The sequence below is a fragment of the Diceros bicornis genome, chromosome 37 (assembly GCF_020826845.1).
Source record: "Diceros bicornis minor isolate mBicDic1 chromosome 37, mDicBic1.mat.cur, whole genome shotgun sequence".
NCBI lineage: Eukaryota > Metazoa > Chordata > Mammalia > Perissodactyla > Rhinocerotidae > Diceros > Diceros bicornis.
The window spans coordinates 8,683,675-8,711,266 of record NC_080776.1 but is presented as its reverse complement, the minus strand read 5'-3'; the positions used below and the strand labels follow the sequence as shown (position 1 = coordinate 8,711,266).

General features: G+C 46.8%; 1 protein-coding gene across 1 annotated transcript in view; it reads right to left on the bottom strand.

Annotated features, from left to right (window-relative positions):
- Positions 1 to 4,929: 4,929 nt before the first annotated feature.
- ARPC2 (actin related protein 2/3 complex subunit 2) overlaps positions 4,930 to 27,592 on the bottom strand; it is a 29,398-nt gene continuing 6,735 nt past the window's right edge. Inside the window, exons 3-11 of the mRNA XM_058532980.1 lie at positions 26,440 to 26,474; positions 24,808 to 24,920; positions 20,683 to 20,728; positions 16,386 to 16,572; positions 15,639 to 15,732; positions 10,170 to 10,296; positions 8,464 to 8,564; positions 8,020 to 8,120; positions 4,930 to 5,390 (exon numbers count right to left, since the gene is read on the bottom strand). Of these exons, the coding sequence (XP_058388963.1) occupies positions 5,366 to 5,390; positions 8,020 to 8,120; positions 8,464 to 8,564; positions 10,170 to 10,296; positions 15,639 to 15,732; positions 16,386 to 16,572; positions 20,683 to 20,728; positions 24,808 to 24,920; positions 26,440 to 26,474 (829 nt within the window). The 3' untranslated portion in view covers positions 4,930 to 5,365. The remainder of the gene's footprint in view (positions 5,391 to 8,019; positions 8,121 to 8,463; positions 8,565 to 10,169; positions 10,297 to 15,638; positions 15,733 to 16,385; positions 16,573 to 20,682; positions 20,729 to 24,807; positions 24,921 to 26,439; positions 26,475 to 27,592) is intronic.

Sequence of the window (27,592 nt, the reverse complement as noted above, 5' to 3'; positions counted from 1 at the left end):
CTTCCCACCACACTTACACATTTACATTTTATGAGCCTTAAACCTCTGGAGTGGCCAGCCAGCTGACTGCACAGCCCGCTCCATAATCCTGACGTCTGCAGAAGAGTGTGCGATGGTGGTAGTGGTGGGGGGATCTTCACTGCTCCTTATCCCATCACCTGGTGGGCCTTTCAGCTTATGAAGCCAGCCTTGCCTTCCAGAATCTGGGGTCATTCTACACTTTTCTCAACTACTTTGTGAGTCAAGTTCTGGGCAACGTGGTACAAATGGCCCTGGGGGTATGACGTTGGGCAAGCTACTTCTGGGCCCCAATTTTCCCACCTGTAAAATGGGAACACGGAAAACCACCTCTCAGGGTTGTTTCGGGGAATATCACGGGATAACATGTTCCTGCGTACATCCCAGGGCCTGATAGCCAATGGGGGGAGGGGTCGCAACAAACAGCTCCTCTCCCCCCTCCTCTGTGATGTCTAAGAGGCACCAGCCAGGGTTGGAATTGGAAAGCCTGGGTTTGAATCTCAGAATCCTGCCTGGGATCCTATTTTTTTTTAGCGGTGTGAACTTGGGCAAATTACTGAAGTTCTCTTGCCTTAGTTCCCTCACCTGTAAGATGGGGCTCATATGGTGCTCACCTGTTGTGAGACGAAATGAGATAATGGCTGATAAAGACTTAGATCAGGGGGCCGGCCTGGTGGTGGAAGCGGTTAAGTGCGCGCGCTCTGCTGTGGCGGCCGGGGTTCGCCGGTTCGGATCCCGGGCGCGCACCGATGCACCGCTTGGCAAGCCACGCTGTGGTGGCGTCCCATATAAAGTGGAGGAAGATGAGGCACGGATGTTAGCCCAGGGCCAGTCTTCCTCAGCCAAAAAAGAGGAGGATTGGCAGATGTTAGCTCAGGGCTGATGTTCCTCACAAAAAAAAAAAAAGGACTTAGATCAGCGCTTGGCACATAAGCACTCGGTATAGTGAGAGGAAGGGCAAGTCCAAGGCGGGAAAGCCAAGAGGTGGGGTGCCCCAATTTTCACCTTGTATCAAGTGTGGCTTTGCGGTGAGGGAAAGAAGCCAGTTGCACTCCTTTGAGGCCCGAAACGGGAGGGAACAGGCTAAAGACTACAGGAGGAAAGTTGGAGGTGAGACATTAGGAAGACCTTCCTCAGTCAAGAGCACAGACGGAGCAAGGGGACTTCTGCGCTCTCTAGGGGCGACCTGGGCTTGAAGGGCTGGAGGCCTGAGAGGTCTAGCTCTGTCCAACCCGCACAGCAGTCAGGATTTCTCAAGAGGCGGGACTTCTGTCGGGACAAAAAGTGGGAAGAGGAAAGCAACCTGCCTCAAACCCATCCTCCAGGGAGCTGGTGGGCGGGAGGATGCTGGGCTCCAGCAGACGGCCGGCCCTCAGCCCCACGCTGTCTGGTTGGGCAGGAGTCAGAGGCTCTGGGAGAGTTCAGCCCGGCGTCTGGACAGAAGTGGGTGGGGGCCCCTTGGCTATTGGACTGCAGCAATAAACAGGCCTCCTTCTGTTCCCAGCCCTGGCCTCCTCCCTGCGGGATCAGGATGTCTGCGTTTCTTCTTCTGGCTCTATCTAAACACTGCGTGTGGGGTGATGTATGAAGTGGGACAACTTAGGCGGCGGGAGCCCGAAGCGGGTTCCGTGCGCGCTCAGCCACTTCTCCCTCACTGGAGCATCCAGTTCCTCTCCGCTCTCCCTCGCTCCCTGGGACTGGCTCACTCACGGCCTTCTCCCCTTCGCCCACAGGAGGGCTCTGGGGCACTTTTTAGATGCTGCATCCAGCACATTCTACCAGCCCTGGAGCCCCCACCCTGTCCATTCTCCTTTCCTCAGGTAGAGCCGGCATCACGGTGCTCAACCCACACTCCGGCAGGGACGCCTCCTGGGCCTCCCTCGTCCACACCGTTGTCTTGGATGGTTGACTTTCTCTCTGCTGACCCTCAGGGTCTGACGCGGGGGCCGGGGGTACTAACTGGATGAGCGGAGGCAGCGGGGCACTGGGGCTTCCTGGGCCCTGGTTGGCCTCCTTGAGCCGCTGTTCAACACTCTTCTCTCCTCGTAGCCAAGAGCAGACGAGCCCTTGGCAGCCTTTGGAGGGCTCTGGGCACAGTCCTGTGACCGTGACTGGCCGGGATCCTGGCTTCAGCAGCCCTACGTCAGCTATGTGAGCAGAAGCCTTAGTCCTTCCTGGTAGGGCTAAGCCACCAGATCCTCCAAGTTTCTCTAGAAGGAGCCACCGAAATTGCAGTGTTCTTAGCAATCCCAGAAGGGGGCAGCACGCTTGAACTCAAAATAGCCCCCAAAATAGCCCCTGGAGTAGATGCAGGGTTGGGTCTCAGGCCTCTGTGGCTGCTGGGATGAGGGCCCATCAGGCCTACTTGAATGAGATGGAAGGGAGCTGAGCAGCAACTGCCAAGTGCCAGCTCCCCACGAGGGCTGAGGCAGCGGCCAGCGCTGCTTCCTCCTCCTGGTTTCCACTTCCTGCTCTGATCCCACCCTCCTACTCCTTGTTAGAGTCGATTTCCTTTTCTGCCAAACTCCTAGTTCTTAGCTTGCCCAAGTCCCACTTTATCCAGACGCAGGACTCCCAACGCCTTCCTCACCCCTCTGCAGTTTAAGAGCCACCTACGCAGGGAAAATACCAACTGTCTCGGGGAGGACCTGGAGAACCCCAGCACAGAATGGCCTTGGCTTACACTGGACTTCTCCTCCTCAGTAGCCCTGCCACTCGATCCTCTTGAGTGTAGGAACAGAACTAAGGTTTATTAGATGGCATCATCAACTATAATTGCAGGCACTATAAATGCCTATGATGGGACAGACACTTATCTGTTCTCGTTCCCTTTTAAAAGCCCTGTGAGATAGGTGGTGGTGTGTTCAACTGAAGATGAGGCTATCAAGGCTCACATTAAGAAATGTGCTATCACACAGCTATTAAGTGGTGGAACCTGGATTCAAACCCAGGTCTGTCTTCAAAACATTGCTTTTCACCAATACAGCTCAGATCCAGTGGCCTCCCAGGTGTGGACCCTCGGGCAGGTGAGCCAGTGAGCAGTCACTGAGACCAGATCACACTTTCTTCCAAGCCCACATCCCGAGGGCTCCACCCTCATCCCGACCTCCCTCCTTCCACAATCCTGCGGGCCTTTGCACACAAGGGGGAGGGGAGGTCTTGGAGACAGAGCCACTCCAACACCAAGTGTGTCCTGGAAACAGGTGAAGACCAAGGAGCGAGTCTGGAGAGGGGTTTCCACCAGCATGGATTTCTTATGCCGACAAATAGTCTTGGAATTAAGATACTTCCTTAGGATTTACTGCTGTAAAAAATATTTAATGCCCCCTTTTCTCCTAACTCCATATTTTCTAAGCAACCTTGGTTTTGCCACCTGTAACACTTTTCGGAAATCCGATCCCCACTAGCGGCAAGAGTGCAGTGAATTCTAGCTTACTAAGGAGTTAAGTTCTACAGTCAGCAAGAAAGCAAAAAGTGCTTCTTATCAAAATTACCCTTGAAAACCCCTTAAACAGCTCCCGGGGTACAGAATATACATATCACCGCCTCTTGATATATCTAATTTACCCAGGTTTTCCACCCACTAGAAGGAGGTGACAAGTGGCCATGTCCCAGGAACACTGGGCAGACTCAGCTCGGTGACCTCTTTCCACTGGAGGCCACTGGTCAGCCCCACCAGGGGCCAGCAGTCTCCACAACACGTTTCTTGAGGAGATGGCCCATAACTGCACCCTGAGCTGAGAGCCCGTTCAAGGGAAGTAAAATGAAGTCTGGATGACTAAACAACCGGTGGCTCTCAAACTTCTTGACTGTGACCCAGTGAAAAGACATTCTTACAATCCAGTCGAGATGCCTGTATATAACCAAAACACAATTCAGAATCAATACTCACCCTGACTAGGTGTGATCCACTCTGACTGATCTAGTCTACTGTTTTTTAAAAATGCTGGTGATGAAGCTACATGTGATAAAGATGCATAGAAATACACAACACACACACACACAAGTAAGTGCACGTAAAACTGGTGACATCTGAGTAAGGCCGAGATTGTGTGGACGTCACTTTGCTGGCAGTGACACTGTACTACAGTTATGCCAGATGCCACCCCCAGGGGAAACTGGGTGAAGGGTATACAGGATCTGTACTATTTCTCACAACTGTATGTGAATCTACAATCATCTCAAAATAGCTTAGGAAATAAAAATGCTGTTTGTGATGCAGTCAGGAGATTTCACAGTTCACTAATGGGTCTCAAACCAGTGTGCAGCACGCTGCACTAGATGGACACAAATTAATAGGGGAAGAAGGTAGACACCATTAGGGTGGTCCTCAGACCACTCCAGGTGCCCCTACAATTCTCCTGATAATTCTTGACTAAGCAAACTTTCTGGACCAATTTTATTTTCCCGTTAGGGATCAGCATGCTTTGCTAGGCTCTGTACTCTTTGTTGGGCGAGAATCTCCCAAAATAAGTTTTGTGGAAGGACAGTCTTTTGGGCTGTTGTGTGAGAAAGAGTGACTTTGTATCAGGTCCACACCTAATACTCATCAATGTCCTGGAGACCTACACACACCACGGCACACATTTGGGGCAATACCATACATTATTCACGATAAAAGAACAAGCCAGAAAACACTTCCATGTGCCTGTCACCGTTCTGGGAGCTTCTCGGCCACAGCCAGAGAGACCTCATAACTGAGCTTCACGGTGAGCACATTCAAGTTCACCCAGAAACGCCAACCCAGAGCTCTCCAGCCAGCCCTTCTCTCCTCTAAAGGGAGGCCGAGCGGCTCCTGAACCTAAGGGTTTCCAGCACCGCTCTGCAGGTTCACGGGCAGGGCAGGTCTGCTTCTTCCCTCCTCCTCTCTCTTTTGGACTCACAGTCCAGAAACTCAGCAAATTCTTATGTTAAGATAGAAAGATTTTCTTTATTAATGACCCCAACCGTATTTCTTTAGATACAGGAGTTCTGAACTCAAATACTTAGGAAAAAACAAGTTAAGATTGCATTATCCTGCAACTCATTCCCAGTAACATATTGCAAAGCGAAACAGCTTGGAAAAGGGGGTGGAAGGGAAGGGTGGTGAGGGAGGGAAGATAAAGAAAAGGAAGTAAGTTGATCAAGTGGAATTCTCTTTTTTCTTTTTTTAATTCTTGGGAACTATGAAGTCCTTGCAAGCACAGCTCGTTTCTGCAGATTATTTTCCAAACGTGTACAAAATGGAACCCAAACGGAGTATCCCTTAAGAACCTGAAGAGGTGCCACGTTAAAAGCTCCGATTATCCAGTAGCAAGTGTCCGGCCTTCAGCTGCCAGCCGAAGCCTCCTCTTCCTGTTCCCAAGAGTTAGCGGGATGAAAATGTCTTCCCCCTTCAAAAGCAGAGAATAAGTGTGAAGGCGAGTTCCCGGTTCACCCTGCCTTCCACCCCACACTCCTGCACTGGGGAGGGCTCCAAGGAGCCAGGAGACACGAGGTGGGGAGGCTCCAGGGGCAGAGGGACGTGGAAAGTGAGGCACGGGCTAAGACCCGGCTCTCAGAGAAAGGTGTCATCAGCTCGTTCTTCCTATTGAATCCCAGGTAACACCTGCGCTAAGCCCACGAGCACATTAAACGCACCCAGTCAGGCCTGAGAATCACGTGCCCACAGTCTCTGGGCGGCCCAGACCTCGCTGCATTCCAGACTGGGCTCGACCCTCTTCCTAGGAGAGAGTTCAGGCTCCTCCAACACAGCTTATATCTTTCCGGGCTGGCAGGGAGCAGTTCCTTAACTCTGACCCCGGGGCAGGATGTTCAAAGAAGCCTCCTGTCAAACTTCCAGGGTCAGAGGCATCTCACGCTGTCCTGTGGTGCCTACGCCCTGGGTTATGGACCTCCCGCCTGACTTCAGGCCCTGAGGCGTGGTGTCCTGTTCCGCCCAGTGTCTCCCCAGAAGGGCCCGCTTTGGGAACAGGCGGGTTCCCAGAGACAGAGGCCGTGTGTCACAGCAGCCTGGACGCCAGGACTGAGGACCACGGGAAATCGGGGCAAAAATATGAGGGCTAAATTCCCCCCCCAATGTCTCACTTCCCCCCAAATGAAACTGTATTTTATTTCCCTTCCTCTCAAGAAGCTCATGAGCATTTAATTCTGGCAGAGCTCTGTGGGGAGTCAGCCCTATGACGGCTGGCTTCTGACCCACGGCCATTTCTCACAGCAGGCCCTATTTCACTCTCTGTTGTGGGGGGAGGGGTCTGGCTTCTCCTGCCCAGCTGAGCTGGTTAACTCCTCCCACCCTCAGTACCATGCTCTGGTTTTCAGGGGGGTGCAGCTGTTTGCCTCCCTCGCCCCCTTTCTGAGGCCCACCTCTACCAAAGAGAGGTCGCAGGACAGAAAAAGGTAATGCTCTTCTTTCCAAGGCCTCATCCTTTCCCAGCTCCCCCATCACGACAGGGAGTGGTCCCTGCTCCGCAGACAACCGTATGCACTGTGCAGTGACCCCCAAGACCACCTGCTGGCTGTGTAGTGGGGCGGGGGTGAAGCCCTGTGGGGAGACGCTGGGCAGTGGTGGCCTGGTGGGCTCTTCTCCTGAATGCACAGGCACTTAGGGGCTGAGGGGACGCAGGCAGCCCCCTGACAACTTAGGATGCCCAGCCTTTCTGTCCGGCGTGATAGGCCAGCCAGGTCAGGCTTCCTTCTGCTGTACCTAGCTGCTGGCTCACCCCCTGGCTCTCCCGAACCACCTGTCTCTCCACTGGACCCTGAAAGTGGCACAAAATTGGCTACCTCACCCTCAAGGTCACCAAAGTGGTGCCCAGTGAGAAAGCACTCGTGTGGAAAGCAAGCGGGGCAGGGGGAGCTGGTAAACTCCAGGCAGACGCGAGGTTCTGGAGGGGCAGCAAGGGCGCATACCCTCCCCTGCCTCTCCTCCTCGGTAGTTTTGCCCGTTTTAGGCTATGCCATGAAGATGCAGAGTGGAATGAATGACGCTGCCATGGCATCTGGACACCTCTCTCTAAGCAGAGGACCCAGGTGCAGGCAGAACACCATCCCTGAGGCTGTGGGCAGCAGGCACAGAGCTCCTCCAGAGGAAGGCCTTTGGTACCATTTCCTAATGAGACGGGCAGTTTCCGAAGCCTTTGCTAAAAAAGTGAGGGTGACTTCAACTGCTCTGTATAAACGCCCGACGTTTCTGAGACTGAAAACCCTCTGCTCAGGCGCGAAGAGTCAGACACCACTCTCATCCTAACGGCAGCAGAAGCTCGCTTGGCGGAAGAGGCTGCCTACGCCGAGGGAGGGAGCCTGAAGCCCTGTGCACACCACACCTCCCAACGGTCACCCCCAACAGTACTGGGTGTCGGCAAATACACAGGCTGTGGGGGCAGCAGGGAGACCTCAACGCAACGGGCATAAGAGACAGCAGGTAAACATGATTCCCTCGTCCTGAGGACAGGCCCGCCTCAACTTCACCGGAAGGGGAACCCAGATCTGGCGCCTGGCACAAAGACCTAAATCCCGGGGCCGCAGACCAGGCGGGCTCCTCCTGCATGCGGAGCCTCCCACCGCCTCGAGCTCTGCTCCTCATTTCCATCCCTCATCAAGAATTTCCATCCCTCATCAAGACCACTTCCTCTCCGCGCACAACTCCTGCTGCCAGGCAGGCCAGGACAAAGAACGCTGGGGGAGGTTCCAGGCCCGTGGACGCAGCTGCACGGCCTTCAGCAAATGCCTCCACTTCTCCAGGGAGATCCTGAGGAGGACAAGACTGACCTCCCAACTCAGGCCCAAAGAGACCACAGCCTCTCTTAGTAAAAAGGTCCCCTCTCCTGGCTGCCATTCTCTGAGCTCACAAAGGTGTAGGAGGGAGGGAACCCCGCCCAGCCCCCTCAGTAGTGAGAGCTGGTCACCCATCTTTATTGCTGGGTAGCTGTAGGCCCAACTCTGCCGCCTCCCACGTGGCTCCACCCACGCTCCTGCTCTCCTTGCTGAGCTCAGGGGAGGGGGTGGGCCTGCCCTACTCACGTGATTGTTTTCATTTCTTTCTTTTCGGCATCTGGGCGTGCACGGTTCAGCACCTTGAGGAAGTCAGATGTTTTTGCCCGCATACGTGTGTGAATATAGGCCTGGGGGCAAACACAAGGGGTACTGAAGCAGAGTCACGATCTAGAAAGCCAGCTCTGCTTTCATCAGAAGTTATCAGGACGGTATGGGAACACGCACCCTGGGGCTGACTGGGGCGGTGCAGGGAAGCAGGAGGACAAGCCCTTCTGGAGACACTCACCTCTCTGCTGAGGGGAGGGGTGGGGAGAGTGGGGAGAGACGAAGGAAGGCCATGGTTTCTTGAAGCCTCTAGAACCATCTACTTAGAGTTCACGGCACCAGCCTGGACTACAGGAATGACTCTGTGTGATCAGCTCTGGAGAATGACCGGAGCACAGGAGCCAGGGAACTGGCGGCTCCCCTCACCTTAGAGCACTTGATGTGGTAGTGCAGGTAGTCCCGGAACGTGTGGATCAGGTTGATGGTGTTGTCTCGAGCGCTGGCGTTGGTGTGGCGAGGGAACAGCACTGCGGGTGGGGGCACAAACAAGGCGTCAGGGAGTAACACCAATGCCAGGGGGCGGGAAGTCAACTCGATCTCTCCCTGCTTAACTACAATCCACTTGTTTCAGTACACCCAGGCTCTGTCAGGGTTTTCTCCTCAAGAGGAGGAAGCGACAAACACCATAACCACGCAGGCGCCAGTGAGAGCAAGCAGGGGACTTCGAGGAAAATGGAGGAGAGCATGGTGGAAAACCAGGGCTCCCAGGGCAAGAGCCTGGTCCAGGGCACCCATTCCAGGTCTGGATTCTGACGCCGTGTGTTCTGAAATCTGCTCCCTGTTAGCCACGTGCCGACTAGCTCCTGCCTCTGCGGCTCAGCAGCCCCTCTGGAGGGAGATACTCTGGCTGTCTGGGGACTTTGGAGAAACACTTTACCTCAAGAAATTGAGATTAGGAGACAAAGCCTGTCTGCCCGAGGTCCTCCGTGCTGAGGCAGAGTAAGCCTCCGCAGAAACCAGGTTCCAGAGAGCGTCCTGGTCTTGTGGTGAAGACCAAACACTAAGCTGTATAGCCCTGCACCTTCCTGACAGGACAGGCAGGAGGAGCTGCTTGGCTGGGGGCTGAGGAAAGCCCCTCCCGCGGCCCCTGAAGACCTGTGCCATCACTCAGCCCTCCGCACGTGGGCAGACCTGCACCCCCTCTCCCTCTGGCCTCTTGGAACCCTACCTTCTGCACCTACTCTACTCAGTGGTCTCACCACCAGCAAAACTCTCCGAGTACGAGGTTCTGCTGAAATCAAAAGCAATGCCTCCTAAGAAAGGATGGGAGCCCTGTGTCAACTCGCCCCGGAAAGAAACGAACACCAGGATAGGAGACAACTACACTGCACAGAATCTAAGATGCTAATGACTGTAAATTTACCACCAGTTTACGCACCATCAAGAGAGAAATGCTGCCAATTAAACCATGACACGCAATGGATTGTAAGCTGCACCCCAACATAAAGATAATAACGTGAAAAAAATGTGTCGCTCAGACTTAACAAAGTATGATAAATCAAGTTGCTCATCACCAATATAACAGGCACATCTCAGCACTGAGGTGAATGACACAGAACTTCACAAAAGGAGACATTTTAGTGAAATCAGGTGCGCTCTGCGAAGCAGCTGTCATTCCACCGCCAGCTATAACAGTGAGCCGCTTCGCTGGCTGAAGCAACTGTAAGACGGGAAGACTTGAATTTCTTCAGTGGAAAAGTGGAATAAGTGAATCACGGCCAGAGCCTGGGCTTAATAAGCAAAAAAACCAAGAAATGCCAAATGACAGAGAATCCCCACCCAGCTGCTGAGCAATGCTTATGTGGTCCTAACCCTTAACACTTGACACCCGAGGCTACCCTTTCTTCTTTGGGTTTAAGAAAAACAGGGAAAAAGGGAAATGATTACTGTACAAAAACAGCACATGACCCATAATTAGTGTCCCATGACACCCCTCCCACAGTCGTGGCAACGGCAGTAGGAACAACTTGGTATGCCTGCTCTTGCCCCCCTTAACATATTAATAAAGGTCCGTCCAGATTTGGGCATTCTGCAGTATGAATGCACGAATGTGGCGACTCCCCGCTGCTTACCGAAGGTAATGTAGCCAATGTTGTCGCCCACGGCAGCGTCGGTGTCTTTCAGCTCTAGAGGAGGTTCCCTGTGGCTAAAGAGGACCTGTGGGGCTGTGTGGCTGGCTCTGCGTCCTTCTTTGAACTCCTGCCAGGATGAAGCAAGAAGCAACCAGAAGAGAATCTGGTGTAAGATGAATGGTGACTTCTGCTGCGGGGTTTGCCCCATGGCGTGCGGCCTTTGTGGCCGAGGGACCAGCAGGTGGCTAAAAATAAACCACCCCTAACAGGAAACATTACGAGTGCTGGCTGCCATCGATGCACTGCAGATTCAAGAAGGAGAGATCACCACGCACTTGATAAGCGTGAGCTTCCAAATGCAATGACAAGCACTGTCGGCCCCCTTCCCTTTCTCTTGTTTCGGAACAGAGGTGACAAAACTACACCCGAGACCAAACACACCACAAATTGCAAAGCACTGGTAGAACTAGATTACATTTAGGATACAGACTATTGCTTATTACTTCCTTTTGATTTAACGTGAAAAGAAGTTATATTTTTCAGGAAATTGTTAAAATTTCATCTTTTCCAGATGAAGTCTTAACTTCTTCTGTCTCTGCATGTAAAGCCCCTTACGAGCTGATCAATTTTTGATCACTCCCCTCACCCCCATCTCCACTTCTTCCACTTTCATGAATACCATGCTTTCACTGGGCTCTGGGCCTTTGCACAAGTCTTGTTTCACTGCGGTGATCCTGTTGCTGCTTAGAATTCATCACTCAGAACTTTAGACCAAATTTAAGCCTTTCTTGGCAGCAGAAGACAACGGAGCTAAAGAAGCTGAGCTGTCTTAGGGTTCATTAAGGAAAGGAGACCAGGTGACATGAGAACTGACAGTCTAGTTTTTAGTTCTGGCTCTTGAACGGCTCTCAACTAAACACCACCACTCTGCGTAAGAACTCATCACCTTTAACAAAGCATATCCACCCTCACCAAACCACAGAAAAATGACGAAGGATGCTACAACCAGACCATTCCTTCTATGTTCTAATCTCTAAACCTCAAACTTTTCTAATCCACACATTCCTGTGTAAACAGACAAGCGACACAAGGCATCCCCATCTCAACCCAGGTCTGCAAACACAGAACGAGATTTTCAAGCAAGGCCAGGAAAACCAGATGACCCAAATTCACTGCGTGATGGCTGAAGGAACCAAGGGCTTCCCAAAGCCTCTGAGTTTTATGAGGCCTGAAACACATGTACAGACCCATTTGGTCTGCCAAGCACTGCTGCTGCTGCTGCTGCTCAAATACGATCTCTCCTGTAACACCATCTCCACGGCCCAGGGCAGCTGGAGCTCCCGTGTCTTTTCTACAAAACTCTACTGTGACGCTTTCCTAGTCATGAAGGCATCTGGCTTCCCTACCAGGCTGTGAGTTCCTCAAGCCCGGGATCCTGCTTTATCCATCTCTGTGTCTATTCCTCTGTCCTTCAAAGAGGTGTCCAGCACAGGGCTTGCGGAATGAAAGAAAGCACTTCTCCCCGAGCTGACGTAGTGCCATCTCACCGGGAAGGAAGGAGCAGGACTACGTTTCCATTTTCAGTAGGAAGAATACGCACCAATCAGCAGCCCCCAGCAAATGAGCAGCAAAGGAACGATAACATCTGGGGAGTTTTACTGGCCAGTCCGGGATTGTCCCATCTCCCCACCCTGCCTCCCGGGCCAGCACTGCTTGGCTTCTAATGGTTGGTGGGAAAAAAATGAACATAGTCGGGCAGGCCCGGTGGCGTAGTGCTTAAGTGCGCATGCTCCGCTGCTGCGGCCCAGGGTTCGATCCCAGGCGCGCACTGACGCACCGCCTGTCAAGCCATGCTGTGGCGGTGTCCCATATAAAGTAGAAGATGGGCACGGATGTTAGCCCAGGGCCACACACACACACACACACACACACACACACACACAACATAGCTGGGTTAGGTTAGTGCCCTTTTGAATACATTTTATTCCACAAAGGAAAACTATTTGCAGAGGCAGGGAAAGACTCAAGATCATTCAAAATGGAAATTCCTAAAGCAAAGTTTCTGAGACTGCCCTTCTCCAGAAAACACTGTTCATTCTGCAAAGGGGCCGGAGAGTTTTCTAACTTCTATGGGTTTTAACTCTAGCCCCAAGGGAGAAAACAGAACAGCTAATAACTGTCTGCCGGCATTTTCATGTTTAGTAAGCGTCTCGAAGGCTCCAGTTCACTGGTACATGTGGTGTTCACAACCAGATGGGGTATTTGTAAACCTGCGATGACTTAAGAGAATTTCATCAGTTCTGCACATGAAGAAGAACAAATTTAAGACTTGATCGACAATATACTTCTGGTTTGGGACTAGCCTTTAGCCAATCTCATGTCTTTGTTTCTCTTTGGTTCTCTCTCTTAAATAACACTCAAAACCAACCAAGCAACCCAAACAGTGTTCTGTTTTCATCAGTCTCTCTGTTACATATGTGTCAACAATACTGCCTCTTTTTTCTGCCCCTGGCTAAGATGGCTTTTGAGCACCACAACACTATTTCTCTCTTCCATCAAAGCACAATATATCACAGGAAGTTTAAAATAAATCCAAATATATACAGACACTTAGTGTATGATAAAGGTAACACCTTAAATCAGTGGTATAAACTTGGATTTTTAAATAATTCCTACTGGGACAAATGGGTAGCTATTTAGTGAAAAAAAAAAAAATTTCTTCATAACATTGGAGTAGGGAAGAAGTTTTAAACTATGATTTAAAACCTACAAGCCACAAAAGAGAAGACTGACTATGGGAAAATAAACTTCAGCATGGGAAAAAACCCAAATCCACAAAGTCTAATGACAAACTAGAAACAACACTTGCAACTCTTTTAACAGACAAAGGGCTAATCTCCCCAGTATATAAAGAAATTGAGAAGATCGATAACCCAATAGAAAAATGGGTAAAGGACATAAAGAGACATCCCACAGGAAAAGAGAAACAAATAGCCTTCAACACAAGAAAAATGTTCTGACGTTGCTCCTAAGAAAATGCAAAGACCATTTTTAACCTCTCAGATTGGCAGAGATGCAAAAGTGAGACAGCGCATTCTGGGGAAATGGACACTCTCATGCATCACAGGTGGGAGGGACAAATGGTACACCCTTTGTGGAGGAGAGTTTGGCATATCCATCAAAATTACTGACTCTGACTCAGTGTTCCCATTAGCTTCTAATGTTTGGCAGAAAAATAATTAACATAGTAAAAAATTAATATCCTACAGATACAACCACATATGTATACAGGTAGAAAGGGTCCTCAAAATAACATCTTCACAATTGCCTAAGAGGCAGATTGCTTGTGTCTTGTCCCTGAACATACAGAAACCAGTGGTTTCCACTTAACTTTTCTTAGGTCCTGGGCTAACTTGAAATCTTATAATATGAAAAGAATTCTAGCTCACCATACTCTAGTCTCCAGAAGTGTAAGTGTCGCTCCTACCGCCTTTCACAGAATAAGCGTTGAAGCGATAGCGCCTACCAGACTTCTCTAGCGCTCAGCTCGTATGCCCACAAAGACAATGCACCAGAGCCGAGCACCAGGCCCTCCACGTGCATGGGGGATGGAGGCGGGAGGCAGCCCTCAGCGTCTGCCTGCCAAAAGCCAAGAGCAGGCATCGTGTTCTGACCAGGCTGGGGTGCACGCTGGCACAGGAAAACCCACAAAGGCCCCCAGCAAGCAGACTAGTGGCCATGATGAACTTCAGACAGGGTCCCCGGGTCACGACGTTCTGTGCTAGGCCTCCACTGCTCTCCTTTCTCCCAGAAATGCAACCAGGCCCAGGAAAATGCCCAGATGATTTATTTTGGGGAGAAAACCCAGCAAAATAAGTCCAGGTTTCTATGGTCATTTCAAATAAATTACCACGGCCTTGGAATTTGGAGAGGGAGGCAGGGCAGATGGCTTCCTGAGCACAGCCTTTTCACATTCCTAGACACCAGATGGGCCTGCATGGTGCCAGGCCAGTCACCCACTGGAGATGCTGTCAGTGCAGAAACGCAGAGACTTCGTCTACCCTTTTAGACAAGCGCCATACCACATGTACTTTGAGGGAGGAGTTTCAATTCACAGGCAAAAAAAGAGTACACAAAATTCTCCTAAGGAACAAACCTCCAGTAAATTCTCCAAGATAAGATCTGTTTCAAGTATAAAAATAAGTTAAGATGTCACTTAGAATAAAATGGAACAAGACTGGTAAAAAACCAGCCAAATCTAAATATATACTTCATAGCTCTTAAAATTAGTTCGTCAGTCTGGATTTAGCCCAATTCTGAGCTACTGCATTTAATTCCCCTGTCAATTCTCTCTATAAAAACACATGAAATGCCTGTCTAGAGGCTTTCATTTAGGACCCAAGATACACATATCTATATATACCTATGTATTCACACACACACTTTCATAAAGGTTAGCACTCTCAAATGCTGAAGTGTTAATATTCGAATTTTTATGCATAGGGGACTCTAAAATTAAGAGTTTCTGATTAATTAGCCTAAACACAAAAAGCCACTAGAGATGGAATGAATTGAGGATCTCACTTCTGAAGATTTCCCTAGCCACTTGGAAAGTACTTCACACACATGAAGTATCCTCACTATATTAAGCACAACTATCTTTCAACTCTACTTGGCAAAAAAGATTCTGTCCCAGAATTCTTAAATCTCATCACCCTGCCAAAGAACAGAATGAATGTACAAAATTTTTTTGAAAATTTAACCACTGTACTAGATTTCAAATGCTGAGCCATCTCAGAAGAAACCAGCCTGGATACCACTTCATCAGCGAGCCCTCATGCCCTAGAGCCAGCAACTGGTTAGTAGAGAGCAGGACAAAGCCACAATGGGTGTATTGTAACAGACCTGAGTCCAACTGCCCCAGAATTCCAACTACAGAATGTCCTGCTACACCCCATTACTCTTCTTAGTAGAGGAGCTGCTGCTGAGGGAGGCACACCACGGTGACCTCAGTCACACTCAGGCTGATTCTCTTCACCGTCAGTTCAGCAACTCTACTCCATGAATGCATTCTCTACTACTTAAGAATCTTCTATAGACTCCATTCTGAAAAGACTTTAGGACTAAACCAAGCCAAGAACAGACCTTGCTAGAAACCTGAGAAAACACAAGGTAGGAAATGTGACCAAGCTTTACATCAAGACCCCGTGGCAGGCAGGATGCTTAATATTCAGTTATATTGTTAGTGTGTTTAATACTCAGTTCACCCTCTAGTCCAGTCCTGCAAAAGGCTAAAACCACTAAGACCAGAAAAAATATTCAGTGAGTTTGGGAAGGCTGTTAAATTATCTTCAACAAGTTCCAGCAACAACAGAGCTGCCAGTTCTCTCTTCTATGCTTATGGCGTGTTTTGGTGCCAGGGTCTACATCATCATGCCATGGTTTCCCCCCAAGATGTCCACTCCGTACCTGCATGAATACCTTTCCAATGACCACGTCGTCGTCATCCTTAAACACCGTGCTGAAGACTACTGTGACCCTGTCCTTTTTAGACTCAACATACCTGAGGGGAACGAAACCCATGAGAGTAAGTGCAGAATCAGAACGGGGTTCTGTTAAGAACTCGGTCTACAAGTGAAGTAGGAGGGTGAAGTCATAAATCTCTTAATTCATAACACAAGGCGCATCCAGTGAGACTAAGTATTCATGGCCAACAAAGTCAGTACAATACATGCACGCCCGAAGAGAGGCAGGAGATGACGATCACCCACAGCAGATGTTCTGAGCTTGTCTCCATGGTATGACATGGACTCTAAAGCCAGTGATTCTCAGAACTCCACTTTTAAAAATTTATTTCTTTATATGAGATTCATAGTATGTCAATGATCTAAGAGTTGTGATAACACAGAACCTATGCTCACCTTCTGCCTCCTCATTATCCAGGCTCTATTACTGAAGGGGAAGCAGAATAGCGATGCCTTAAAGGAAAGCACTGGATTCTCTTTTCATCTTTTGCCAACTTGCAATATCTGGAGGCCAGGAGAAGTGACCTTTTCTTTTTCCCCTCTATCATCTACCTCCTGGCTTCAAGACTGTTATGAGAGACACACCTGAGGGGGATTCACACAATAGGGTTTAAGGACCGACTCAGCTGTCCATCTTTTAGCAAGTTTGAGACAGCCGCGCCCGGGCTTCAGGACCACGCTCTATACTCACATGGTCTCATCATCCCTATAATGGATAACTGCCCTGTTCTCTCCTTCCTTGCCCTCTTCTTGGAACTGGAAGTACTTCTCGAAGACAGAGGCAAAACAGTTCCGTTTCAACATGCCAGCCTGATGCACAATGGAATCCTTGGATGCAGGCAGATTTTCAAGGTCGTATAGCAAAGAGACATTGTATCCTGGTGGGGAAAAAAACCACCCAGCAGTTATATTAAAAACAACTTTTCAGGTCCCAATGACATTTTATTTTGTCTCAGGGTCTGTGTTTTTAACCCAGGTAGAATGCTATCCATTCTCATCTACCTTACAGTACAAATGAGGTGAAATAAAGTCTTAACTCTTGCAAAATCACTGAAAAATATATATAGCTAATGAACAAATGCTATGCAAAAATTTGAATCAAATATCAAAGATGATTGATTACAAATAAGGAATGGGAGGAAGTCATATATGATCCGGGAACTGTGATTAGAAATTTAGTGTTCCAGACACAGCTGTGAAGCGGGGTTACATACGCCATCAAGCTATAATACGAGTTACGTATTTTTCTCTGATGGTTTAACGCACCAAGTGCCAACGTGGTCAGCAGCTGGATGGCTTTTTTTTTTTGGTGAGGAAGACCAGTCCTGAGTTAACATCCATGCCAATCCTCCTCTTTTTGCTGAGGAAGACTGGCCCTGGGCTAACACCCGTGCCCATCTTCTCCTACTTTATATGGGACGCCGCCACAGCATGGCTTGACAAGTGGTGCGCTGGTGTGAGCCCGGGATCCGAACCGGCGAACCCCGGGCCGCTGAAGCAGAGCGCACGCATTTAACTGCTATGGCACCGGGCCAGCCCCAGCTGGACAGCTTTTTGATAATAAAATATACCCCTCTTATACTCCATTGCAAACCCTTTGTGGAAGAAGCCAGGGTATGGAAAAAAAATCTAAGAAAAAATATATTTTATTTATATATATATACAAATTTAGGTAATATATATGTTACATGATATATACATAAATTATATGTATAAATTACATCTCTCTCTCTCTCCCCAGTAGCTTTTATTTGTATACAATGTAAAATTTTCAAAGTGTTTTAAAATATTTTATTTCATTTGCTCTCCATAAGAACTCTTTGAAGTAGCCAGGCCAGGTAAGGCTATTTTCACTTCAGAGGTGAAAAGAGGCTCAGAGCAGCAAAGGCGCCAGGCCAGTGCAGCACGACACAGAGGTGCAGGCAACTATCGAGAGTTGAACAGAACAGGGTCCAACTCCTGGCCTTGCCACTTTGTGAACCTGGACAAATGGCCTAACCTCTACAACTCCTGCAACTTGTAAAAAAAAAAAAAAAAAATGGGTGGGGAGATGGAGGGAGACTATAGGGAGAATTAAAAGAATGTACAGTATTTGAAGTGCCTGGAACAGAGCGGGTCGTCAATAACTGGGGCAGAAGAGGGACTGAAAGCCAAGTCTGCTGACCACTACACTATTCGGCCTCTCTATAGCACCGACTACAAATTCCAGCAAACAAGGCTGGGACGCTGGATTATATAATCAAACGATTAATACGTGTCCAAAAGCCTATAGATGATTTTCCAAGAATATCTGTACATTACTGAGGATCATTTCATATTCTAGGCAACTCATGGGAATAATTTTATCAGAAGTGTATGGATTTCACATTTCCGAATATCTTGTATCTTTATGCTTTGTTACTATTTAATTTTTTTCCCAAGAGCATTCCTGAGGTCTGTGTTTTTTGTTGATCTACCCTCACTGAGCATAGCCTACCTAAATCTCTGTTCTACATAGTGCTTAGCACATTTTTGGGAATCCCATATTAAATAATATCAATTATCATTCCATTTTGGGTACCTGAAAACCAGATAAGCAAATAGACTACAAGAAGATTATATTAAAAAAAGAAAATATTTAAAGTTGAGGTTTGCTAGTTTTTTTTTTTTTTTTTTAAAGATTTTATTTTATTTATTTTTCCCCCAAAGCCCCGGTAGATAGTTGTATGTCGTAGTTGCACATCCATTCTAGTTGCTGTATGTGGGACGTGGCCTCAGCATGGCCGGAGAAGCGGTGCGTCGGTGCTCGCCCGGAATCCGAACCCGGGCCGCCAGCAGCGGAGCGCGCGCACTTAACCGCTAAGCCACGGGGCCGGCCCGAGGTTTGCTAGTTTTAAGATGCCAAATAAAACAAACTAAATAAAACTACAGCTAAAGTGAGACTTTAAGTAAGGCTTCTGATATGATGAAGAGAACATACTGAGGATGAAGAAAAGTCAAAATCTAGGATGGGGGCCGGCCCGGTGGCGCAGCGGGTAAGTTCGCGCCTTCCATTATGGCGGTCCGGGGTTACTTGGTTCGGATTCTGGGGGTGGACCTACGCACTGCTCATCAAGCCATGCTGAGGCGGCGCCCCCCACAGAAGAACTAAAAAGGATGTACAACTATGACATACAACTATCTACTGGGGCTTTGGGGAAAAAAAGAAAGGAAAAAAGGAGGAAGACTGGCAACAGATGTTAGCTCAGGGCCAATCTTCCTCAAAAAAAAAAAAAAAGAAAGAAAAAACATCTAGCGTGGCCTGCGAAGTTTCCAAACTTGCCAAGACAAACCCAAAGAAAAAGAGGAGGAGATGCTATTTTCACATGTTTTCATACTTTGACTTGTGTGAACACAGGTCTGCAATCGGGCACTGTCTGTGCTTCAGCAGGCAGTGGAAGAGAAGGCCCAGGAACAGAAACGTCCGTTCTCTGTGCTACACTCCGCCGTTCTGATGTTAGGATTCAAGCTGTGTGTGACGAGTGCGCTCAAGAGTTTCTACCCGATTTTTCTGTTCTAGTTCTGTTTTCTTTCTTTCTGAAATTCTTTCATTCCTCTTAAAGCCTACCGTATTATCTTTTGGTTTTTACTTCTCCAATACATTTGTACCATTAATTTGGGGATTAACTCATTTTAATCATCTTTATGGACTGCACTCAAAGATCCCATCCACAAATACTTTTAGTAAAAAGTTACATTCCAAAGGGATCTTTCTTTGATATTTTGTTTTTGGAGCAGCATATAGAACGTATGGGAAGGAGTTCTAATAGGTGTGGTGAGGTGGTGTCATGTTGTAAAAATGTAAAAAAAAAAAAAAAAAAAAAAAATAAGGATGGGGGAGGAAACAAGCTAGCAAAAAATAGCTGCCATTTAAAGAAAGAGACAGACAGACACACCTTCCTCCTTAGAACAATTTGCTAATCAAGGTACCACAGTAACCATATTTGAGTAACAAATATGTTCCAATGGTCTTACTACTTGGTTCTCACTATGGGGCCAGCTAAATGCCTCAGAATTTGAGACTAACACTTAACCACGGGGATGAAAATACCGTTCGGGTTTTCCCACTTTAAACTTCTTTATTTAAGGAAGTATAACACAGCTGTTCTCATCAAGGATGGCCATGGCGCTTTTCAATTTCTCTGGCCATGAAGGATGCAGAGACCACTTATTAGAAAAACGGATTAAAGAAGAGGCTGAGGGCCGGCCCCGTGGCTTAGTGGTTAAGTGCACACGCTCCGCTGCTGGCGGCCCGGGTTTGGATCCCGGGCGCGCACCGACGCACCGCTTCTCTGGCCATGCTGAGGCTGTGTCCCACATACAGCAACTAGAAGGATGTGCAACTATGACATACAACTATCTACTGGGGCTTTGGGGAAAAAAAAAGGAGGAGGATTGGCAGTGGATGTTAGCTCAGAGCGGGTCTCCCTCAGGAAAAAGAGGAGGATTAGCATGGATGTTAGCTCACGGCTGGTCTTCCTCACAAAAAAAAAAAAAAAAAAAAAAAAAAAAGAAGAGGCTGAAATTTTTGTTACTTGAACATGTGAGAATAGTTGTGAATATTCCTTTTCCTTCTCCAAATGTGCAGTGCACAGAAAAAGGTGTTACTAGGGGCTGGGGGTGGGAATCAATATTTGCTTAGGCTTCTCAAAAGGCATTTTAATCACCATGAGCAAACAAAAGTGGCACTCTGGCTGAAAGATTAAGGAAGAATCACTTGGCCCCATCAAGTAAATGCTAAAAATGATATACATCAATTCTGCACACCACACTGTGTACCATTATTGGACAATGCAAAGCTCCCTTAAAAGGTATTTTTATGGAGAGAGTTGAAGCGGGAACTGAGATCATGCAGAAATATTTGTAAAATGAATAATATTTAAATGAAATCCTTTGGCTAAAAAGAACACAGTATAAACAGGAGAGATCTCTTTCTAGGTCATTCCACAGTCGCTCACATTACCACATACCTGATTCTGGATTTACCAAGTAACTCCCGTACACCCTCTTTAATAACTAGAAAACACAAAAACAAATATGTTAATTCAAAGGCCAGGATAATTTCATTATTTTCCAAGCACTGTACTTGTCAAGCTTCTCTTAAGCCAGTAGTTTTCCTAACTTTCACTTGGTTGATGGCAAACTGGATGTAGGGGGAAGCAGATTTAACTGAGTTACAAGCAAGTCACTCACAGAACAGAAATTAAATCCAACAGGTTAGTATACAGGATCTGTTTTTCAGTCGAGGCTCAGCACGTACTCTTCTAGGAGTACTCTCCTCGTCTTCGGTCACACTCTTTATCTGTTCTCTGTTCTCCTCCACATCATACACTGCACATAACTGTCTTTGTTTTCAGGAGAGCAGAAGAGTGCCAAACTCAAGTGAGACCAGATTGTTAGTTACCAACCAAGTACAGGCCAAACCACTAACCCAAGTGACCGGAGAGAGAAAGAGACCTGGGAACTGATTCCAGTGAGCCTGCTTGTCTCGTATGTTTTCAAATTATTTAGCTCATCACCAGCTATTTTAAGGCAAAAGACAACGGATAACTGAATCTTAGCCAGTTATTTATACCGATGGGTTCACACAAGACTGAACTCTCTAAACGTCTTTTTCCCAAAACCAGTACGTACTGCTGGCTACTTCCCAGCGTTCTGGAGTAAATCATTAAACAAGAGCCTTTTTTTACACCTTCCTACTTCTTCTCTGCCAGTGCGACTGCTTCACCTGCTGGAGACTGCTCCTAGACTGGCATGCTTTAAGAAATCTTTTTATTTTGGAAGAAACAGTTCTGACTTGAATGTTAAATGGGACACACTGAGAAGTAGAAAGGCAGCTATTTGGAGACAGAAAAAAGTAAATATTAAAGCCACTAGAATTTAATAATCTTTTCAGTATTTAGTAGTCTTTATCCGTTTAAGAAGTAAAACGCAGACATGGCTTATTACTAACCCCCACTAAAAACTTATACTTGGGGAGGAAAGGCGTCATCGCTATTCCAGAAGAGGGCAAAACGGAGGCCAATACACTCAACCTCAGTAGCGTAACAGGCTGCAGGGTTTTATCTCTAGATATCCCGTCGATTTCTAACACTATCTCATCACAAACACACTAATGATCCTCTTTGTATTTTGCGGGATAGTAAAAAAAAAAGAGTACTTAATCCACGACAAGTTACCAAATTACAAGTGAACAAAAGCACAAACTTCTGTTTTAATCCTAAGAGTGAGACATGCATGTTCTAAAGAATTCCATTAGGCAGAGACAACCACTGGAATGCAGGCAGCACCGGAGCGGGGCTCCATGCGAGCAGGCTCTGTGGTGTGCACTGCTGCGGTCTCAGGGCCACACACCCGCAGACGGGTACAAGCAGTAAACAGATCTGAGTGACTACTGATGTTTTTCTTCTCATCTTATTTTCAGTGTACTCTTTAGGTATTAAAAAAAAATCAGAAGCCAACCATATATTTTATGTCCCATTTGAAAAAACTGTCACATGGCAAGCCTCTCTCCTCATTCTTAAATATTATTTAATATTCTACATACTTATTTAACCATTTTCCTAGAGCTGGAAGAAATTCTTAATCTATCAAATGTGGATAATAGAGGGGACCTCAAAGCATGAATCAGGGGGCCGGACCCGTGGCACAGTGGTTAAGCGCATGCACTCCGCTGCTGGCGGCCCGGGTTTGGATCCCGGGCACGCACCGATGCACCGCTTGTCAGGCCATGTTGTGGCGGTGTCTCACATAAAGTAGAGGAAGATCAGCACGGATGTAAGCTCAGGGCCAGTCTTCCTCAGCAAAAAGAGGAGGATTGGCATGGATGTTAGCTCAGGGCTGATCTTCACACACACACACACACAAAAAAAGCATGAATCAGTGATCACACTTGCTTATATAAAGGCAAAGACAGACAAGTAACGCCACGTGTAGTTCCTATTTGGTGACCATATAGCTACTGTGGGGTATCTTTTACAGAAGAGGACCTCAAGGGAGATGTTCAAGGTCAGAGAGTTTGTTGGTGGCAGAGAGATTTGACCTCAGATGTCCCATATACCAGTTCTCCTAAAGAGTTTGGGGGAAAAAAAGTAACATGTGCATCCCATTAGAATTTTAACTAGCATGCTACCTCTGAGCTCTAATTCTGTACTATGTGCGCTGTTGGTACCTGGAAGAAGGGAAGTCAGATGTGGGAGAAACCACAGCCCCCCAAGCTTACTAAATTAATATTCTGAGATCTAAGAGGTTCTAGAGCCAAATTTATACCATGTTCAACTCCTCTGCTCCCTCCCGTTGGCAAAACCAGCCAACGCTTCCCTGTTTGCTTCACTTGCACTCATAATCATGATTCATTTGTCAGTCTGCGCCTCCTCTCCCAACGTAACACCAGGAGATGGGGGGAGGCAACCTGTCACTCATTACCATCAGACCTTTCCGCCCGAGCAGCAGAGCCTTTCTGCCTTGAAAGGGGCCTGTGACGAGGTAACAAGCTTCCTGTGGTTATCACAGGCTGGTTACTGTTTAACCAACCCAGGGAGCCATTACCGTGCACTCTGCTCCAGAACCGTGAATGGTACTTACTCCACCCACTCGAGTGGGCGGGGTTGGTTCTTTGACCCTTGTGGTAGCTACCAGAATAGCAACGTGTTCTGGAGTGCCACTGTAAGGAAAGCACAGACTGGAGAGGAGATTTAAGAAATCTAGCTTAACACTTTCTTTCCCTTCCAAGGACTATTGTTATTACGGCACGTAGGTCTTTACAGAGAGAGGAATGTCTAGGGAGAATGGTCACACAATTTTTTAGCTATCTGTTCAAATGTTTAACAGTTCTTCTCAGGTAGTTATCTTAGAGTTAATCTAAAGCTGGGCCACCTTAATAGTTACTTGTTTCCTTTTGCTCTTTATCTGGTAAAGAGAAGAGTGAGGCCACTATCTTTTATATAATAATCCTTCACATGCTTTATATGACTAGATCTTCCTCCTAAAGCTTTTCTTTTTCAGGTAAAATAACCCTGAATACAAATTCTCTTAACATTTCTTTTTCCCTTGAACTTACGAGGCAAATCAGAAGATGTTTTGGCTGTCCCCTTGAACTTATGGGGCAGATCAACTGCATATGAATAACTAAGGGAAGTGACTGCCTATGGCTCTTGGTATTGTTTGGTTAATGTCAATTCTAGTTTTTACACCAAAAAGTTATTGAGATTTGGATCATACTCTTTTGCAGAAAGCCTTTCCATTCCATAAATTTTAAATAATTCAAAAGTTACTAGTCTTAATCAAAAGACAACAGAAATGGCTATATCTTCATTCACCAGATTAAGCAGAACCTAGTTTGTTAAAACTAAAAGATATTTGAAAACTGATTCAGGAACTGACTCATACTTCCTGCTTTGAGACCCAACCACAACGTGCACACACTGGTGTAACAGCATTTTCTTTCTTCCATAAATGGCTCTCCCCAGAGCAAACACAGTTCAACAGGAACCAAACCTGCTACTTTAGCTATCGAAAGAAGCCAGCGAATAAGGCACGGCCATCAAGTTTCATAATGCATGGGCATCCTTTCTTATTTCCCCTAAGGTAGTCATAAGGAAGAAGAGACACTTCAAGAGGCCAGCTCTAAAGAACACTAAACTAAAAAATTCAAAGGGCAGATTTGTGCCTTAATTTCCAGAATGAGAAATGAAGATTATAAACTTTAAATAGGCCAGAAGTTATATACCTGCCTCAAAACGTTACAAAGATAGAACAGAACCTGTCTCAGTCTTGCCATAGCTGTATCTGTATCAGTCAAGGAAAAGTATTCCTTGCTGCGGTTTTTGAGAACTAAAGCTGTTTCTCTTTCACTAGTTAGGGAAGATCTTTATTTCTCTAGAGTAAAAAGCAAAGAGCCAAAACACCCGGAAAGCACACTTCTTTACATCATTATGGGAAATGGAGGCAAGAGTCCCTGGCTAGCGAGCAAGCTGTCCTGAGCGGCCCGGGGCCAACAGGGGCGACCTAGTGCCATGGATCTTCTATGAGTGGCAAGCTCCCAATAAAAGGTGAAGAGGAAACAAGAGTCCTAAGGAAAATGATGTGGAACTTACCTCATCAGCACCATGTGCCTGCAGTTCCTTGTAGAATTTCAAAGAAATACTGACCATCACTTTTGTTTTGTCTCCGTTAGGATTTGAAATATGATAGAGGACGCCATCGAAATCTGTGAGGAAAGCAAGTGAGACTGCTTAACTTGGGAATGGGGAATAACACCTCAAAGTGCCTGCTGGCCTCAGTGAAGGCCACAAGGAAGTCCCACTTACAAGTAGGCAAGTAAGTAAGATGGCATTAGTTTAAATCCATGTGCAAAGTCGGCAGGAACACTGGGATAGAACTGCTGAGTCCTTGTCTCTTTGTTCTTTTCTAAAATTAGAATTCTTACCTTAATCACTGCTTGGAGCTGAAAGAATTTTTTAAAAAAATTTATTGTGATGTATGTTAAACATGTATAAAATATAATGTCTAACAAAGCCCTATTCCCACGATGTGGCCTCAACAATTATCAACACGTGGCCAAACCTGTTTCGTTCAGACACACCCCCCTCAATGATTTATTCTGAAACGAATCCCAGACATCATATCACTTCATCCATAAATATTTCAGAATGTATCTCTAGAAGATAGAGACTGTTTTTAAAAAAACCTAACCACAACCACTGTCATGCCTAAAATTTTTAAAAACAATTTCTTAATATCAAATATCCAGTCAAGTGTTCAAATATTCTCTGTCTCAAAAAAAAATTTTTTTTAATACTGTTGTCTTATTTGAATTAAGATCCAAACAAGGCCCACACTGCATTTGGTTCTCTCTTGTTTATTCTAGTCTACAGGCCTCCCCTCTCTTTGGCTTCCACCTTCCTGCAGCACACAGAGGACTCACCCTGTGTAGCTCCTGAAACTAGGTGCTGAGAGCCATCACTTTAGGGAGATCTGGCATTGCTAGTTAGGAGGGGATGGGGCCGGCCTTTAGAGCTGCAAAAAGTCTTCCAAGATGATCTAGTCAGGCACCCTCTCTTTACAGAAGGTGACTGGACAACTCCTCAAAGTTCACACAGCAAGTGAGTGGTATCAACACCTAATTCTTTTTTTTTCTAATTTTTTTTTTTTAATTTTTATTTATTTATTTTTCCCCCAAAGCTCCAGTAGATAGTTGTATGTCATAGTTGCACATCCTTCTAGTTGCTGTAGGTGGGACGTGGCCTCAGCATGGCCGGAGAAGCGGTGTGTCGGTGCGAGCCCGGGATCCGAACCCGGGCTGCCAGCATCGGAGCGCATGCACTTAACTGCTAAGCCACGGGGCCGGCCCAACACCTAATTCTTTATAGGGAAAAGAAAGCAGTAACATCTCTGACTTGTTGAACAAGTCTCTAGCATTTTCGTGTTTCCCCACTACTCTAGTGCTAGGCAAACTAAGATGATGGCTAAAGACAGTAACATAATATTTCCAAATTAAAAAACCCTTAGTTTGTACTGCAAAACGAAACCCAAACTTCTAAGATACCAGCAGATAACTTTACATAGTTCACTAAATCCATGGACTCATCATCTAAAATAAAGACCTCAAAGAGACCTGACAATCAAGGGGTAGTATCCTAAAGGTCAAAGCTTATTTTTGGAATCATTTTGTTTTCTATGTTTTATACTGTGCCTTCTCTTAACATGGGTGAGATAAAGATACTTACCTGCAAATGTTACTTCTACTGCTTCTGGTTTGTTTCTGTAAAACAAAACAAAAGTCCCTTAGTTAAGATACCTGTCCTGCTACCTGCCTTCCAGGGGACTTACTAAGGCTCCTAAGCTTTATTTCAGATCAGACCATTCCGTATAAATCTTATGGTTACTGCCGATCTGAGTACACATTCATCTTCTCATGCATCTGAATCTTTGGACTTACCTAAGGGAGAGGATAAAAAAGGAAGCAGGGCACATATAGCTTTTGTTTTCTAGCTCGGACCTCTGCTGTGGTGGGTGCTCACCTTCAATTCTGAATTCCTTAAGACCAGGATATACACGTTTGTATTTGTGAACCACAAAATGCCATCTTTTGGTCAACGCCTCCCCTTGAGGACAAGAGTGATGGAGGAAGAACGGTCAGCAGGAAAACTGCTGAACAGCACGCAGAATGGTTGTAATTTACTTAAAGCAAAAGGATGATTTCATGCCATAAAACAAAACAGAAAGCTCTACCCCATTTCAAAGACAATCTGTAAGTCTCCCTACACATCTTCCCTCGCCCTTTACATCACCAAAGTACTCATCACTATCCTTCATGACGCCCTCTTTGACTGGTTCTACCCTAGTTTTTGTTGTTTTTAAATCCCAGTACTGTACTTCCAGAGAGTGTAGCACAAAATAACACTGCGAAATCACTGAGAACAGTCACGACACCTATCTTCCAACTTTAGCTCTTTCATCAGCACCATGTTTGCAGACAAGTTAACACCTGCATGCCTTTATTTTCTCACCTACTCATCTAAAAAATGGGAGACCACAAGCAATCCTACCTACCCTGTAGAACTGCTAAAGAGAAAACACGAGAGCAGACACGAAAGAACTTATCCTGGAAGGCAACGACAGCCCGATACTTTCTGTGTGAGTCCCGGCTTAGCCTGGTACATGGACTTCTGTCTGATAAATGCTGCTGAGTTATCACCCCGAAAGCACGACACATCCTCGCTATAAGCAATAATGGTCAATTAACCCCCAGTGAAGAGCTACTTTACATGCCTTCCCTACTTTTCCTCAAAGCCCAATGGTAGGAAACAAACGAAGACTCCACTGCTTTATCAGCTCGCTACCTATAACTCAAATGATCCCACTGTGTTTTACGGGCCA